Raw genomic sequence first — 17,772 nt, 5'->3', positions numbered from 1 at the left:
GAGCTGACAGGCTAAGATGGACTGGTGATCTACCTCTGAAAATAAGCCAATGCAAACTCTATGGATCACAATGGTCCAGCCTACAACTGATCTTGGGGATGAAGAATCAGGCAGCATTTCCTTCCATTGTGCATGGGGCTGCCATGAGTTGGGGCCGACTCGACAGCAGCTAACAACAACAAGTGCAGATAATGCTCGTAAATAAAGGAAACTAGACGTCTTTGTCTCCATCGCACCTCCCAGGAGATGGTGTAGCTTCAGTGGGCATAGGGTGGGGCCCGGGAAAAGGTAGCCACAGAGGAAAGGACCTGCTAAACCTAAGTCTCCCCTTCTTGAACCCTGGCAGCCTCCCATTGCAGGTCCTTCCTCACTGGGGTTAAGGTCTTCAAGGCTCTTGTTAAAATGAACAATGATGGGAAGAGGGAATTAGTGACCCCTAATCTCAGATCTCAGCCAGGCCTTGGGTCCATGGGAGCTGGAGCCCTGTTCTGAGGAGAGCTGGTTAGAGGGATGGGCAGAGCCAGCTAGGGCTTCAAACTAGAGCTTTCAGTCAGCAGGGTCAGGGACTCTGAGCATCTTTAGGGAAGGGAAAATGGTCCTGAAAGGACAATGGAGGAACATTTTTGTTGAAGGCCAGTTTTGAAGGAAACGGTTTGTCCCTCCCAACCTCTCTCCATTAGGAAGACAACTGGAGACAGTAATTCAGTTCTACCTATGTACTTTATTGCTACTAACATGCTCCCTCCACCACCCCCCTCATATTTACACTCAACCCCTTTCCCAAAGCTAGCTTTTACCGAAGTCCCTGGTAACAAGTCAAGAAGTGTGTCCACTAAGCAGGCAGTCGTAGATGTAGTGGGCACTGTTTGTCCACAGGTCGGCTGGACACCAGGGAAGGGATACTCTGGGGAATCAGGGGAAAGACTTGGTATTGGGGTCAAGGCCCCCAACTAACAGATAATCTCCCTCCACTTCTGGAGCTCAAAACCCGTTGCTGTCCAGTGGATTCTGACTCACAGCGACCCTATAGGACAGAGTAGAACTGCCCCATTGGGTTTCCAAAGAGGAGCAGCTGGTGGATTCGAACTGCCGACCTTTTGGTTAGCAGCCGAGCTCTTAACCACTGTGCCACCAGGGCTCCCTTCTGGAGCTCAGGGTACACCAAAACCTTTAGCAAAGTAAAATTGGGGTAGTGGACTCTCCAATGTCAAGCTTAGTGCTTTCTTTGCTTATAAGGACCCACACAAGTGGCCAAGTCTAGGCCCAGACGTGCATCTGGTACATAGGGGCAGCTCTGTCCTTGGAAGGCAGGTCTGAGCATCTGCCATCAACCTGGGGGGAAGTCACGTTTGAGGGGACCAGGAATGGAAGGGGAGGGTAGGCACTGTCTGAGGTATGAGCATGGTTTCAAGCTGGGGGAGTTGCAGCATGGCCTTAGTTAGTGGGGAGGCACGAAATGGGTGAGTGGGAGGAGCCATTTCATTTGGGAGCCAGAGGCTCCTCCAGACCGTCAATAAACCCCACTGGTGTCCTGGGCCACAGGTAACAGGAGAGGAGACATTTAATGTCACAGAATGTCAGAGCTGGCAAGGCCCTCAGAGACCCTCTGTTGCAACTCTGACCAGTCCTAGGCCTAGAGGCACTCAGCTCAGCTCACATAGTGATTTAGTGGTCAAACCTCTACGAAGGTTAAGGAGAAGGAGAGTGGACACACATGGATTTCTTCAAACCTCATTTGGAGAAATCTGGATTTACCTGAGTAAATTCGAGTCCTTTTCAACAGCCATCTTCCCTCGAGTTTTGAGACGACCTGAAACACTGACTTGGTGCCCTTTGCAGGAGCAGTGTGACAGGGGCGAGGAGGGTTTGGGGGCCTTGATGGTGAGGGACATGGGGGTGGTCCCTTGGCGCCCCACTTGATATGGCCATGGCTATGGCTGGGAAGTGGGCGGTGCCAAGAGGGGCTTTGTTATCAGTAGCTGGTGAAGAGAGGGCTCCTGGTGGTTCGATGTGCCCTCAGGCGGCCCCTCATCCGCTCAACCGAGCCTGTAGGGCCTAGGCCGGGCCTCTGTAGCCCTAGTGCCCCTTGAGAAGCAGGGCCAGGCTTGGGGTCAGTCCTCGGGGCCCGGGCCACCACAGGAGGCCAGGCCCATCCCCGTGGCCCGTGCAGCTCGGGCCCAGCCTCGGCCTGCACTGCCGCCTCCACCTCAAGATGTCTCAGCCAAGGAGAGGCCGTGCAGCTGCTCCTCGGTGACCGCCAGCTCTGCTTCATCGCGACCGCTCTCTGAGCCCTCGAAGCAGCCCGAGTCTCGCGGGATGTCCACCTTGGGTTCTGAAACTGTGTGCGCCACTGGCTCCTGGCTGCTCTCAGCGCCCTCTTCTGCCTCCTCGCTGCCCGCTGCCAGGGGCGAGGGAGGAGAGACAGAATATAGGGGGGATTGGTCCTCAGCTGGGGGGGGGCGATTGGAAGCCCTGGGAAGCCTCTGTGTGGGGGTGGGGATGCTGGGAAGCCCACTGTCAGCAGTGTCTCTCCTTCTGGGCACCCACCACCACCCCTGCCTTCCACACCCGCTTGGAAGCAAGTTGGGGTGGTTTCCAGGCCACCTGCATGGCCCAGAAGCCCAAACATCATCAGCACTAAGCTAGGAGCCAGGAAAACTGGGCTTGAATCCCGGCTCTGTTATTACTTAGCTTTGCTGCCTTGCCTTCTCTGGCCTTTTGTGTTCCCTTTGATCAAAGGCAGGGCTGGACCTGATAATCCCTAAAGCCCCTCTGTCCCACAAACCCTCCCTGAGGCTTGAATTCAAGTGGAGCAAGTTCCTCCCCACCGCAGGAGAGCCCCACAGCAGAGTGCAGTCTGGGGGCAGAGAACAGCAGCGGCACCCATGCCCACCACCCGCTCCGGGGCCCACTCACTGTCATAGTCCAGCAGCAGCTCCGCCGCCGTGAGCAGCTTGGCCCGATGCTGGGGGTCCACAATATTCAGCTCGTTGAGGTGTGTTTCCCGCAGCTCTTTGAAGTCCTCCAGTGTCTGGTAGCCATTGAGTAGCAGGGTGGACGTGTGCTCCTGTGGGCCGAAGATAGGTTACTGGCGTGGCCACTTACACCCACCCCTGCTGAGGGGCTTGCACAGCTAATGTCCCCGGGCCCCCATCCCTGGGGCAAGTGGGTCTCCCTTGGTACTGGCTTCCGGGGCCCTGGGAAGGCCATCCTGAGCTCGCACCTCCAGGCCGATTCGCTCTAGCAGCTCGTGCAGGGTCTTAGGCTTGGGCCGCTTGCCCTTGCTCTGCCGGCGGCTCGGGCGGGCAGGCCCCACGGCCTCCTCGGGCAGCACATCCACGTAGATGAACTTGAAGGAGCCCAACCTGCCATTGAGCAGGCCCAGCCATGTGCCCACAGGCGGCTTTTCGATGATTTGAATCACATCTCCTTTCTGTGTGCGGAGAGGAGAGCAGGGTCTGAGAGAGGACAGGTGCTTCCCTGGCCTCTGCCAACACTGTACTACCCTCTCCATCTGGTCTCCTTTCTGAGTCCAGCCTGCCAGGCTCAAGAGGAGCCCAGAGGCCAACCTTACCTGCAGTTTCAGCGAGTCACGGTCGTAGGGGCTGGGGGTGAAGTCGGTGTGGACGCGTGCCCGGCCACAGAAGGGCCCTGTGTACTGGGGGGCAGGTGGGTCCTCCCCGAAGCTGCCAGAGCCTGAGCTGGGGCTGCAGAGCTCACTGCCTGCAGGAGATGGGGTAGCGAGGAGGGTCACCTTTGATTCAGTGCCTAGCATGTGCCTTCCTGAAGGGCTGGCGAGAAATCCCAGGGACACGTGCTGGGGAAGAAAGCTAAGCTCTGGCAAGTCTCGCGCTGTGGAAGGGGTTCTGACCAATGGCATCACTAGGGTTGGTGTCAGCCTGTACAGTAACTCATGGTGTCACCCACCCCCCCGCCACAGGGACCTCCTCCCATACCAGACCATACAGAATCCCTAGGCATGTTTTTTGAACTAATGTTACTTGTCAATGGTAATTCCTGTACTTCTTTTCCTTTAATTACTACTTATTCACAAAAAAGTTATTGATAGAGGTTCACAAATATTAATTACCACAATATCGTAACTAAAACACCAGAAAATTTGACAAAATCAGCAACTATAGAAACACTGGCAGCAACGAAAACAATAGCGTGTGCTTGTAGTGTGTGCAGAGGATGACGTAATTTGAAGTGTCATTGTAATTACGTAATAATGACAGCTCTGACTGGAGCGCATTAGAAGGTTCAAAAAGTAAATTAGCATAAAGTTTTAGCCTTGTAGGTATATTGATACATGTAAGCTGGGCTTATGAAAAATGTTTTTGTTGTTATAACTAACTACAGGGATATTTTTATAGACGGTCATTTTGGTGTCACCTCTCTGACAGTGTCACCCAGGGGGGCCTGTACCCCCCCCACCTCCCTAGTGATGCCACTGGTTCTGACCCATCCCCTTGGCTGCCCTGCGGGAGCACAGCTTCACCTCTAAGGCCTCAGACATGGAAATAGTCGACAGCAGGATAAACAGCTCACAGACCAAAGAATGGGTAAATTGGGAGGGCCTCCGGAGACCAACTGGGCCAACACCCCAATGAACAGATGAGGAAAAGTGAGGCCAGACAGTCAAAGTGACCTGTCCAAGGACTCTGGCCTTGTAATGGGCAGCACTGTGTCCATTAGACTCCAGGCCTCCTGACACCCAGGAAGCCACACTCTGCATTAGTATTTTACTTTCTGTACTTGAAAAGACTCAGTGTTTAGGCACAATGTCACATGGAAACTCAGACGGGCTCTTTCTCCTTGGGAAGGGCAGGATGAGGGGCATTTTAAGTGGTTTCAGTGGGGCAGGGAAGAGTCTGTGGAGCCAGAGAAAGAGCAGAGAACTTGGAATGTGATCACAGGCCAGCCCCTGAGAGGTGAGAAAGGCAGTACCCCTACAGGGCTGCAGCCCAGGGCCCAAAGCTCTCCTCCAGGCAGGGCTGCCAGAACCTCGTGCCCAGCCCCAATGACTTCTAGAACATGCCAAGTGGCACCCTGAGCCTGGCAAACCAAGGTCTGAGGTCCAAGAGGCTGAGTCTTCACAGCTGGAGACCCCACTCCAACCCTCAGCCTGGGATGTCGGAGGGTCAGGGAGCTGTAACCTCTAGCTCCCCTTGGAAGGAAATGGGTGGAAATGGGCTGGTCCAAGAGGGCAATGAGGCTCTTTCTCTACCCTTGGGCCCCTGCAGGGCCTGGGGACAGCAAGTAGAAGCTTCTCTAGGGCAGATCTGAGTTCAAGTTTTGGCACTGCCACTCACTAGCTGGGTCATCCTGGGCAAGCCACTTAACCTCCCTGAGCCTCAGTTTCCCCATCAATAAACTGGGGATAAAAATAGCACCAGCCCCATGGGGTTGTTGTGAAGATAGAACATGAAGAGGACTGGGAAAGTTCTCAGTAGGCAAAGAGTAAAGGTTCATTTTTCTCTTACCCTTCTCCTAGACAGCCCACCTGTGTGGCCCTAACCCAGCCCTTCCTTCTAGACCAGCAGGAGTCCCCCAAACCCCCTACTCACCCGTGGATGCCTGGCGGCTCAGTGTGGGGTGATCTCGCTCCTCCTGCTCAGAAAAGGCCAGCGCCATCTTCTCCGGCCCGGGGCTGTCCAGGCTGTAGTCTGGAGACGTCGGGGAGGCTGAGCCCTCCTCCAGAGGGTCTCCCTGCAGGGGAAGGGGAGGCAGGAAGTCCCGAGCAGCCTGGGCTGGGGACACATGGGGCAGCCCCAAGTGCAGAGAAAAGGGCCCAGGCTCATGGAGGAGCTGGGGCCTGGCTCAATACTGTATGTCACTCTCTGAGCCCTAGTTTCTTCTTCTGTAAGATGGGAACGACAGTCCCTGCCCTGTCTGCCTCATGGAATGAGGTTCAGCCTAGGTGCTATGTGAATGTGCTTTGTCAGCTTAAAGTGCTAATGTTCACGCAGAAAAGGTCATGATGGCAGAGCCTGGACTCAGGGCTGGTGCTAGGGCAGTCAAGCAGACAATGGTGCCGGAGAAGAACTACTTTTGGCTGTACTTCTAACAATGTGCATGCCTGTCATTTCATTTCATTCTCACAGTGACACTTTAAGGTAAGTGCTATGATTGCCCTGAGTTCACAGAGGAGGAGTAAATTCCTAAGGTCACTCAGCAGTAAGTGGAGTCAGCCTGACTCCAGAACTCATGCTCCTACCTCCTCAATGCACCTCAGTACAGTGGTGTGCTGGGAACTCTTAACAACCGGCTCTCTACAAAGCCCTGATTTGTAGCGTTTGCCAATTCCCAGTTGTAAATACTCCCCACCATCGCCTGTGTCAGGCTCCCATTGTGACGACACTGAAGGAGGAGCCAGGAAGAGATGCACAGCAGCACAGCATTATGGAGTATTTCTACCACACAGATACTATGGATGCAAATAACTTCCAGAGCATTGAAAAACCCGTTGCCATCGAGTCAATTCCGACTCATAGCAACCCTATACGACAGAGTAGAACTGCCCCATAGCGTTTCCAAGGAGCGCCTGGTGGATCTGAACTGCCAACCTTTCGGTTAGCAGCCAAGCTCTTAACCACTACGCCACCAGAGTTTCCCTCAAGAGCATAGATGATAGTAAATGTAGTACAAGAATTAGGAAGTGATGAGTTTTGAGTACTTATTATCTTACTTTTTAATATAATTAGTTTAATTGTAGGTATATATAATTTTAATTTTTCATAATGGCTGTGTTTAACAACTGGCTCGAAAAATTCCTGAAAATTTGACCAATGACTCTTGCGAGCTGGTATGAGCTGGTACAAGCCGGCTCCAGCACACCATGGCCTCAACGTCTTCTGAAAGAGCCACAAGCACACCAGACTCACTGTGTGCTTTTAAGCTACTTGGGATATGCCTGCCCTACAGCTATGTCTGTGCCATCCTTCCTCCCTGAACAGAAGCCAGGCTCATCTCTTTTCTCACCCTGGGAGTCTCTTCAAGTCAGGCCCTCTCAATCCCAGGAGCTAGTTCCAAGCAAAACTTTTCGGTGGATGAATTGGCCTCAGGCAATCTCATCTCCCTTTCAGCGGCCCCTCCCCTCATGCCCGCCTTCCCAGGAAGCTTCTGTTCCCCAGACTTTCATCTCTCCTCAAACCCCATCCCTTCCAGCCAGAGTCCTGCTCCCTCAGGACTGTGCCCTGCTTTGATGTCCATGGCACAGCGTGAGCTCCCCGTCCCATGTGACCTCCCTTCTTGTATTTAATAGGGTTTTCAGGTGTCATACCTGAGCAGTGGCTGTCAAGGTAGCCACGTTCACATCCTGCCAGAATGGTGCCTATATCCTGCCCCCCCCCGCCTCTGCCCCCCAGGCCTCACCATCTCCTCCGACAGGGCCTTCACCATCATCTTGCCCATCTTCCTGTTCATGGTTCTCGAAATCACTGCCCTCCACTTTTTCCCCAGCTTTTTGCTACTCTTCCCAGCATCCTCTGGAGTAGGAACACTTGAGTCATCTTCCGGAATCTATGGAAACAAAGAGAGAGGTACAGGGACCCTAGTGGCCCTGCCTGGGTCCAGAACATGGAGGCAGAAGGAGGCCTTCTGTTCATAGCTGAGGCTAGAAGGGATGGGATTGAGAGGCCCCCATCCCCTTAAACCTTAACACTAGCCCTGTCTGCAGTGGTTATTTAAGCATTCCATTCAGCTGCTAACCTAAAGGTTGGGGCTTCAAACCCACCCAGTGGCTCCATGGGAGAAAGACTTGGTGATTACAGCCAACAAACCCTATGGAGCAGTTCTACTCTGTCACATGGGGTCGCTATAGTTGAAATCAACTTGATAGCACACAACAACAAGTCCTGTCCTTAGCCTCCATCCTCTGCCAGGGGCCTCTTTAATTCGTAACATGAAAGAATTCAGGTCACTTCTTAGGGACTAGAATCTTGGTGGGCGGGAGAGCTGGGCTTCTGTGTTCAGGGAGGCCTCACCCCAACAATCCTAAAATCCCCTCTCCTACCCCCACACTTCCCTATCCAGGGCCTGCAGCCAGATCCCCCAAGGAGGCTCTGAAACTCACATTATCATCCAGATTAAATTCCTTCTCGCTCACCACAGGGGAGCTGGGCTTGGACTTGGCAAAATCCTTGAAGCTGCTGGAGCGCTGAAGTGACAGCTGGAAGAAGCAGAGGTGTTGAAATCAGTGGCATTGAAATGACTGCCCAAGGAAAGCTCTGTTCCCCACCATCACCCACCCCCTCATCCCCCCCCCATACCCCAGGGCTGGGCAGAGCCACATGTGGCCAGAGGGCACAGAGGGAATGAGGTGAAACACCAAGATGTCCTTATAGCTACCTGGCTTCCTGCTGTTCTTCAGCCTTGAATGAGCCCCTGACCTTGCCACAGACCAAGCTCCTGCCCAGGCCTCAGACTAAGCCCAAATTTCCACCAGTACCTGAATCTGGGTGTTTATAACCCTAGAACCCTAGAGTGAAAGGCTAAATGAGTCAGAGTAAATATATTTCTATTACTAAAGACATAGCTCAGCGCATACAAGAATATCACCTTTATATACCAGTTACCAGTTGCTGTGGAGTCAGTTTCGACTTATGGTGACCCCATGTGTCGGAGTAGAACTGTGCTCCATGAGGTTTTCAATGGCTGATTTTTTGGAAGTAGATCACCAGGCCTTTCTTCTGAGGTGTCTCTCAGTGGACTCAAAACTCCAACCTTTTGGTTAGCAGCTGAGTGTGTTAACCATCTGCACTGCCCAGAGACTCCTACCTTTACATAACTAAGAGTAAATCTCTCTCCCAAACCCTGTGGCTCTGGCGTGCTTTGAGCATGGTCTCCAATCACATTGATAGGGCTAAACATACTGGGGCCTCCAGGCTGATAAATCTGTGTCTCAAGAAGAGCTAGGCAATCCCACTAGAAGCCAGCAAGACCTCGCATTACAGTTACTGGTAAACCACCAAAAACCTAAACCTGCTGCCGTCGAGTCGATTCCGACTCATAGTACAGCAGAGGCTTATTCACAGAAGGTGCCCAAAGATTTGGGACACAAATACTTGGGGCTAATTTAGTAAAAGAAAATCACCATTTTCTCTTTATTCATATCAGCTTTTAACCTTAGCCACTAACGTGATGAGTGGCTACTCTTGGTGTTTTCCTGTGTTCAAACTTTTAGGCACGACCGATTGTTTTGTTGATGATGCTGTTTTCAGGAAATGAGCTTTCTTAACTGTATATTCATGCACATGCCAAGATAGCAGCCAGAAACCAGGGCAAGGTAGGTAAGGAGGGCAGGCTTTGGACACAAGAAGTTGAGGCTGAACCTGTATCAAGCTAAACAGTCAAGACCAGAAGATACACACAGGAACCAGGGTTCACAGATGGCCAGACAGATAGAGTGGGATAGACTGCAGACACCCGAGATAAGGGCTTGAGGAACTGAAGCCCCAAACTCACACAAAGCTGAAAGTTTCACATCCTCTTTCCTACTAAATGGGAGGGGGGGTCCAATGACAAGCTTCCAGGGCAGGGGCAATATCACCTGCCACTCTGCTCCCAACACACAAACAATTGGCCCCAACTCCTGGGGACTGCAGTGTAGCAGTTTAGCACTCTCAGTGGGTCTTAACCAAAGCCAAGGCAGCAGTCAGGGCTCAGGGGCCACACATTCCTAGAGGGCCCACAAAGGTAGTTGACCAGAAACTAGGTTAGCGGTCAGGCCAAGCCAACGCTACCACCATGAGGACCTCACGGGTGTGGCACCTGCAGCCTCAGTCAGAAAGGCTCTTATGCGCTACAGTGGGGAGCTGGGAAAAGGGGCTGTGAATGGGGGTAGGAAGGGGTAAGTCTGACCGTGGGGTGACTGTTCTTGTTCCCACACATCACCTCCATCCTCCTTCCTTGGTTTTCTCCTGCCACTAGTCTTTCCTCTTTTTCTCCCTTTCTTTCCCCTTCTCTCCTCCATCTCCCACTTATTTCCTCCCCTTGTATAGCTAGGATGCAGCTGCCGGGATAACTTCCTCCTCTTATTGCATGGAAAAGAGGGAATAGAGAGAGGGTGGGCACTGAGCTAGCCTGAGCCTAAGGAGGGCGGGCTGGGCTGCTATTTATAGACTGATGGGGGCTATTGTGGCCTTCCCTCCACCACCCTTCAGACTGCTCTGTAGACCAGGAGGCTGGGAGTCACCCCTGAAGCCTGAGGGATGAGTGAGCCTGGAAAGCAAGCTGGAGGGCAAATGTGGAGCCGGAGGTAGGGTTTGTTGTGGAAGAGTAAACTCACTGCCCGGCTGCCCTCTAATTGCAGCTCTTTCCCTTGGCTTTTTCCTGTCAGTAATCCACCGTCTGAGGGCTGGGAGGAGTGGCCTTTGGCTCCCAGGATCCTGTTTTAGGGCCCATCATTACCAGCTTTCCCACAAAGTGGGAGGGGACAATCAAAGGGGCCATGGAGATGGTGCTGGGGCTTGAGCCCAGCTGGCCTCTCCTCAGCCCAGGGAAGTGGAAAGGATTATGCGGGTTCTTTGGATGACTAAGGGTAGGGGGCAGCCAGGGTGTCCTTTTAATGGGCCTACCTCCACCCTCAGGGGCAGCCCCAAATGTTCTGAGTGCCTTTATAATGACCCTGAAGTGACCCCATCCAAGGATGACTTGAAAACTTGGAGTCCCTTTTTATTTCTGCCTGACCTTCCTTTGGGGTGAGGGCTTCCTAGAGGTCACATACACTGTTGTGCACTGTCGGCCCCTCTTCTATGTTTTAAGGGGAGTATGTGGGCCTCTTGGATGGAGCTACATTTCTGGCATCAGACATTACTGAGTTCAACTCTGGGATGTGTGACCTTAGGCAAGTTACCTAACCCCTCTGAGCCTCAGTTTCTTCACATGGTTTCAGATGGCAAGGGTGCAAATCTTTGTTCTGCCATTTACTAGCTGTGCAAACCTGAGTAAGTTACTTGACTTCTCTGGGCTTCTGTTTCCTCGTCAGTAAAACAAAGGCCGTAGCACCAACCTCATAGGGGTATTGTGAGGATGAAATGAGTGGGTACACACAGAACGCTTAGAACAGTGCCTGGTACATAACTATCCCTGGTCAAATGTGAGTTCAAACTTAGCTTTTCATGTGACCCACCTCCAGGCTCTTATCAGGGCATTTCCCCACCTGGAACATTCTTCCCTTCTGTCTGTCAACCATAGTTTCTCCCCTCCTTCAAAATCCAGTTTAACTGAAAACAACCCAGGTACCTATCAACTGTAGAATGAACAAATTAATTATGGTACAGTCATATAAGAGAACAGTACGCAGCAATGAGATTAGTACAACTGTCCCCCACAATATGGATGAGTCTCAAAATAGGATGTTGAGCAAAGGGGGCCAGCCACAAAAGAGCACAGACTGTATGGTTCCACATATATAAAATTTTTAAAACCGCAAACCTAACCAAACACCTTGTGGGATGAAGATCCTAGGCTCAAAGGCAAAGGACCACAGATTTGGGGGGACATCTACACCAACTGGCATAACATAGTTCAGAAAGACAATGTTCTGCATCCTACTTTGGTGAGTAGCATCTGGGGTCTTAAAAGCTTGCAAGTGGCCATCTAAGACACAACTGTTGGTCTCTTCCCATCTGGAGCAAAGGAAAGTGAAGGAAACCAAAGACTCCAGGGAGCAATTAGTGCAAAGGACTAACGGACCACATGAACCACAGCCGACACCACCCCGAGACCAGAAGAACTAGATGGTGCCCAGCTACCCCTACCAACCGCTCTGACTCCAATCACAGCAGAGGGTCCTAGACAGAGCAAGAGAAAAATTGTAGAACAAAAAAATCAAAATTCACAAAAAAGCCCAGACTTACTGGTCTGACAGAGACTGGAGTAACCCCCGAGACTATGGCCCTAAGACACCCTTCTGAACGGTAACTGAAGCCATTCCCAGAGACTGCCTTTCAGCCAAACCGTAGACAGGCCTATAAAATAAACAATAACACCCGAGAGGAACGTGCTTCTTAGAACAATCAATTATACTAGCTCAAAAGGGCAACAATTTGCCCAAAAGCAAAGATGAGAAGACAGGAAGGGGTAGACAATCCCAACGAAAGGAAACAGGGAACCCAGGGCGGAAATGGGGCAAGTGCTGACACATTATGGGGAATGAAACCAATGTCACGGAACACTTTATGTATAAACTATCCAATGGGAATCTAATTTGCTCTGTAAGCTTTCACCCAATGCACAATTAAAAAAAAAAAAAGCAGCAAAACTAATGTGTGCTGTTAGAAGTCAGGATAGTGGCTACCCTTGGGGTAAGGGACCAAGTAATGACCTTTCAGAAGCAGATCACCAGGACTGCCTTCTGAGGCACCTCGGGGTGGGTTTGAATAGTCAACCTTTCGGCTAGTAGTCGAGTACTTAACTGTGCCACCCAAGGACTCCTATACATTTTATTATGGTATATATATACATACATATATATTACTATAGTAAAAATACTACATCTAAAAAAGATTGTTTGAATCCAGTTTAAAAGGCATTGCCTCCCTGCAGATGGCCTCCCCTGACGTGCCCTCGAGTCTCACCCTGCATGGTTGGGACCCCCTTCCCCTGCCTCCTAAGCAATCTTGGCTCTTCCAGGTGTCTCTGCAACTGCCCTGTCAGCTCCTTCAGTGTAAAAGTCATACACCGAGCACCCTCTGGGCGCCGGCACTGGCCTATGTGTGGGGGAAGGAATCCAGAAACGAGGGGTGTTATGGGTTGATTTGTGCCCCCACAAAAGGCACGTTCATAGTGAATGTAATCAATGCCACTGAACTGTACACTTAAAAATGGTTAAGATGGTAAATTCTATGTTATATATATTTTACCTCAAAAAAAAAAAAAAGATATGTTGATGTCTTAACCTTCTGTACTTGTGACTGTGATCTTATTTGGAAATAAGGTCTTCGAAGATGTAATTAGTTAAGTTAACACGAGGTCAGACTGGAATAGGAAAAAAAAAAAAAAGAAAACACAACCCATTGCCATTGAGTTGATTCCGACTCATAGCGACCCTACTGGACAGAGCATAACTGCCCCATAGGGTTTCCAAGGAGTGGCTGGTGGATTCCAACTGCCAGCTTTTGGGTTAGCAGCCGAGCTCTTAACCACTATGCCATTCACTATGACTGGTGCTCTTATAAAAAGAGAAGAAGAGACACGGACACAGGCAGATGCAGAGGGAAGATGGCCATGTGAAGACAGAGACAGAGAGTTATGCTGCAACAAGCCAAGGAACGCCTGGGGCCACCAAAAGCTGGAAGAGACAAGGAAGACTCTTCCCTAGAGCCTTCGGAGAGAGTATGGCCCTGCCGGCACTGTGAATTTGGGCTTCTAGCCTCTAGAACTGTGAGAGAATAAATTTCTATTGTTTTAAGCCACCCAGTCTGTGGTCCTTTGTTATGGCACTCCCAGGAAGCTAATCTGAGGGGGTTAAACACCTCCCCTGTACCCGGAACTCTGCTAAGCGCTTCAGGGTGCACCCGCTCACCACAGCGCCTTGTTCCATTCCCACTTCACAGCTGAGAAGACTGAGTCTCAGAGAAATGATCAGCAGGTAGCAGCAGGAAGAGCAGGGGTCCAAACCCAGGTCTGTGTTTCTGGAAGCCTGTGCATGGTGCTGTGCTCACACCCCCTCAGAGCTCAGGAAGTAGCCCACCAGTATAGAAGTGAGTTGAGTGCAGTGCCGATGTGGGTGGCATCTGCACAGAGCTACAAGGAGAGCAAGTGAGAGTACGGAGGAGGAAGGCCTCAGGAGGGCTTCATGGAGGAGGCACATTTGAGCTGGGGCATGAAGGGGAACCAGGGTTTCTCCAGGTGGAGGGTGGAAGGGTCTGAACAAGAGAGAGTTGAGCCATTCCTCGTGTGAAGGAATGAGTATGCAAACGGGAGTGGTGGGAGGTGGAGCAGAAAAGGTAAGCAGGGGCCAGGCCAGGAAGGTCTGTGCCAGCCATGCTAAGGATCTTGGGCCTTACCCTGTGGGCGATAGGGAGCTACCGACAAGACTAAGTGCATGCTGGTGGTGCGTGTGTCCTGGCCGGAGGGGTGCTGAAGGAAGGGAAACATGGGGGGAAGTAGTGTGGTGGGAATGGGCGAAACAGGGGCAAGAAGAGACTGCAAGGAGGGAAAAGTTGAGCACTGGAACAGGAGCCTGCACTCCTCTCCATTTCCCCTGGTGGGAGATCTGGGGTGTGGTGGAAAGTGGGAGTGAGGTGGGGTAGGATCATCCTTAAGGGAGGCAAGTCTCAGGACAAATCCCTTTACCTTCCTACACACCAACACTAGCATTTGGGGGAAATCAGATCAAAGAGAATGTAGAAAGACCTTGAAGGAGGCAAAACGTCTCCAAAGAGCAGCCGAGAGGTATGTCCCCCTGACCCTGAGGCCTCCCTAATCCTTCTTGAGCTGGGAAAGGTGCCCCATCCGGACCCCACCATCCTGGAGGGCCTGCTCCCACCTCTGCTTGGCTGTCTGGAAGATCACTTATTCCACTGCCATCTGGATCTGCCCTACAGAACTCTCCCACTGATGAGTTGAGTTGAGTCTTTTATGCTCCTTAGACTTTTCTAGAGCTTCTGAGATCAGTGAGGTGACAAGAAAGTGGAGAGAGAAATGGTTAAGACCGTGGAGTCAGACAAATCTTGTCTTGAATCCCTGCTCTGCAGCTTACTAGTTGTGTGATATTGGGCAAATGCCTTCACCTCTCTGAGATCCGGGTGTAAAATAAGGATAATACCAGTATCTGCACTGACCTCAGGTTGTCTTGAGGAGTCAATGAGCTAAGAGTTGGAAAAAGTGCACAGCACAGTGCCTGGCTCCTGAGGAGCCCTCACTCAGTGGTGGCTCTTTGTGCTATTAGGTCTCGTTTATTCAACTTCAGGGCTAGAACCGTGGCTCGTTCCTCTCTGCAGTGTGCTCCCAGCCCTGCCCAGGCTGTCAGTATGCACCCCTTCGTGTGGGCATGCCTGCGGGCCACACAGTCTTCTCACGTTTGTTGTCCCAGGCGAACCATATAACCTCCTGAGGTGAGGAGATTGGGAGCTAGCCCCTTTTTCAGAGATGAGCAAACTGAAACCCGAAGAAGATAAATGAACTGTCCAAGGTTCCACAGCTCTCTAGAAAGTGATAGCAACAGGGTTCTAGCTCAGATTTCTTGCCCCCTGCCCAGCACGCTCTCCATTTGGCAGGCACAGGAGGAGAAGCAGGGGCAGGAGAGAGAGGCTTCTCTTGCCTGTGTACTTTTCCCTCCCTACGTCACCCCAGCCTCTGAGGGGAAGGGACTTCCCCAAGGTTATCCGTGCAAGCCATGATGGGACTAAGCCCTCTGACTCTGGGCTGGGGAAGATGCTCTTCTACCTTATGAAATATCAGCTAGAGAGAGACTTTGAAGGAGGCAAAATGTCTCCAAAAATCAGCTGAAGGGCATCCCCCCACCTCACCCCAGGGCCTCCCCCGTCCTTCCTGATCTAGATTAGGTGCCCCGTCACAACCCCATCATCCTGGAGGGCTTGTTCTCGCCTCCGCTTGGCTGTCTGGAAGGTCACTCAGGCTAAGGGAATTTCCACAGCATGAGGCTTTGAGAGTGTGTGGAGGCAAGCTCATCCTGGCTATGGCAGGGGTGGGGTGAGGTAGAGTGGGGTTGGCCTGGGTTACCCTCCCCTACAGGACGTGGACCTCAGAATGCAACATGGGCCTGGTTTCTCCTGGGAGAGGCCTAGGGGAAAGCCCAGAGACCCACCCTCCCAACACAGCATCCGGGTAATTCATTGATGTTGGGAAAGTAGAAGGGGACTTCTAGCTTCTGTGTGCTCCTGGGCACCTCCACCTGAGGTGGCACTGGGTCCCAGTGTCAAAGTGACAGCTCTTTCTCAGACTCTTTTCTCCAGCTCAGCTCCCCTGTGGTTTAGGGCCCAGGAGTGTCTAGAGCAGTCTCTGCTTCCCACCCCCACCAGCCAGAGAGCAAGGGGAAGTGGCCCCGCTCACTTGCTCACTTGCTCGCTTGCTCTCTCTCTCAAGAAGGAGTAGCAGCCAATGGCAGGCCTGCTGGGTCTAGTGCTGGGGAGGGGTGACAGAGCCCGTGTGAAGATTCATGAATCTCACCCACACCCACCTCCGCTGCAACCTTAGAGAAGCAGCTGGGGTGGGAAGAGTACAGCCGGAAATGGCAGCCACCCCAGGCCCTGAGAGGGGTCAGGATGTACACCCCAGTGCCTCTGGACTCAGCCTATCAGCTGTCTTAGCCTCCACCAGGGAGCTCCTTCCCCGACAAGGGGCTTCCCTACAGGGCACCTGGGCTGAGCTCCAGGGGAAACTGGCAGGGCACGGTGAGGGCCTGGAGGCCCCAGACCTTGGCCTGGGGCTGGGCCTCTTGAACCTAGTTCAGGCCTGCTTTGGGATGGTTCTAGAATCCTGCTGGACATGCAGGATATACTGGCTGATTGCCTGGGAAAATCCTAGAATCAAATCAAACAGTTAAGTCTAGGAATCCTAGATCTGGCAGAGCCTTCAAGGAAACTTCTAGTCCAGCCTCTGCCCCAGGAAGACGAACACCTGAGCCCTCCACGACAGTTCCTTTTCTCCTGGCCTTTAAAATCGCCTCACTGAAATTCCCTTCCTCAGCCCTCACTCCTACTCACCACCTCACTGGCTTCATTTCTCGTTCTTGGCAAACAATTTCTCCCCACCTAGGAAGAAACTTTATGCTCCCCGACATCCTGCTGCAGGTTTGAAGACCCTTCTCCTGAGTTGGGAAATCACCTCAGGCCCTCTCCAGTGGGGATGCTGAAGAGCAACAGAGCTGAGTCAAATGGGCAGCGTCTGGGCCACGGCAAAAGGGCGGGAGCCTGAGAGCATCATGGCTCTAAGATGGGCGACTGGTGGGGCGTTTTGAGTGAGATGGCCAGGCTCTGGCAGAAGTGGTGGCAGATCAGCATAGGGGAGAGGGAATGAAACACAGTCTCAGAATTCAGCTGGAGAACTATATTTGGTAATTCTTGAATTCTAGTCTAGGATTCTGGCCTCTTATTTTAGGTCTCCATTCCATCATGGTAGGGTCCAGTTTTCTTAACTCTAGACTTTTAAGAGTCTCTTCTGTAACTCGGTTACTCTAGAATTTTAAGTCTCTTCTGGACTTCTGTTACTCTAGTAAGCTTTGGCCCCATTGGCCTCTGGGAGAATGGCCCTCACCTACAGACTCAACGTAGGGCCTTTGCCTCTTCCCACGTCTGAGTCCTGGAGGGGATGGGGGTGAGAGAACAGGGGGGGAAGGGAGAAGTGAGTTCCCACAGATGCTCCTCACCTTCTTCTTCTGTGTGGGCTCCTTCTCGCTGGCGTTGGAGGGCTTGCGGCGCAACATGGTCCTCTGCCCTGGTGAGACTCCGTCCCTGCTCTCCTAGGTGTCAAGAAGCAGAGGCCTCTTGCTCAGCCTGGCAAGCACCGTCCAAGGGGTATGGCATGGACCGAACCTCTGGCTGCCACTCTGAGTGCTGCAGTGGCAGCTTGGGGGCGCGGGCCATGGACACCCAGCGGCAGCGACATACAGGAAGCCCTGCCACGTGACCTACTCTTACGGCAATCGCAGCCCCTGCTGGCCCCTGGGGAGGAAGGAAGTCCCAGCTTCAGTCTCCAGAGATTCTGATGCAGACAGCTCTTGGGTTGAACAATCAGAGAAAAGTCCCTACCCTGCCACCTTATGTCAATCATCACCAGTACTTCTGCTCTGACTCCCTGGAG

At 52.2% G+C, this 17,772-nt stretch overlaps 1 protein-coding gene across 4 annotated transcripts; it reads right to left on the bottom strand.

Moving 5' to 3' along the window:
• Positions 1-99: 99 nt before the first annotated feature.
• Positions 100-17,580, bottom strand: SASH3 (SAM and SH3 domain containing 3). Of its 4 annotated transcripts, none has more exons than XM_004379607.2 (8): positions 17,339-17,578; positions 8,078-8,173; positions 7,378-7,524; positions 5,571-5,712; positions 3,575-3,723; positions 3,224-3,433; positions 2,917-3,067; positions 100-2,398 (listed from the first exon to the last, which is right to left on the bottom strand). In XM_004379607.2, the coding sequence occupies exons 1-8, from the start codon at positions 17,393-17,395 to the stop codon at positions 2,208-2,210; spliced, it is 1,143 nt and encodes a 380-aa protein (XP_004379664.1). In that variant the 5' UTR covers positions 17,396-17,578; the 3' UTR covers positions 100-2,207. The 4 variants fall into 4 exon arrangements, with proteins under 4 accessions (XP_004379664.1, XP_023590055.1, XP_023590054.1 ...); XM_023734287.1 differs by lacking the exon at positions 17,339-17,578 and adding an exon at positions 11,135-11,598; XM_023734286.1 differs by having other exon boundaries at positions 3,224-3,723; positions 17,339-17,580.
• Between the last annotated feature and the right edge of the window lie 192 nt (positions 17,581-17,772).

The sequence above is a fragment of the Trichechus manatus genome, unplaced genomic scaffold, assembly GCF_000243295.1.
Source record: "Trichechus manatus latirostris isolate Lorelei unplaced genomic scaffold, TriManLat1.0 scaffold00066, whole genome shotgun sequence".
NCBI classification, from domain to species: Eukaryota; Metazoa; Chordata; class Mammalia; order Sirenia; family Trichechidae; genus Trichechus; species Trichechus manatus.
Note: the sequence above shows the minus strand (reverse complement) of the source record. Positions and strands in the feature narration are given on the sequence as shown.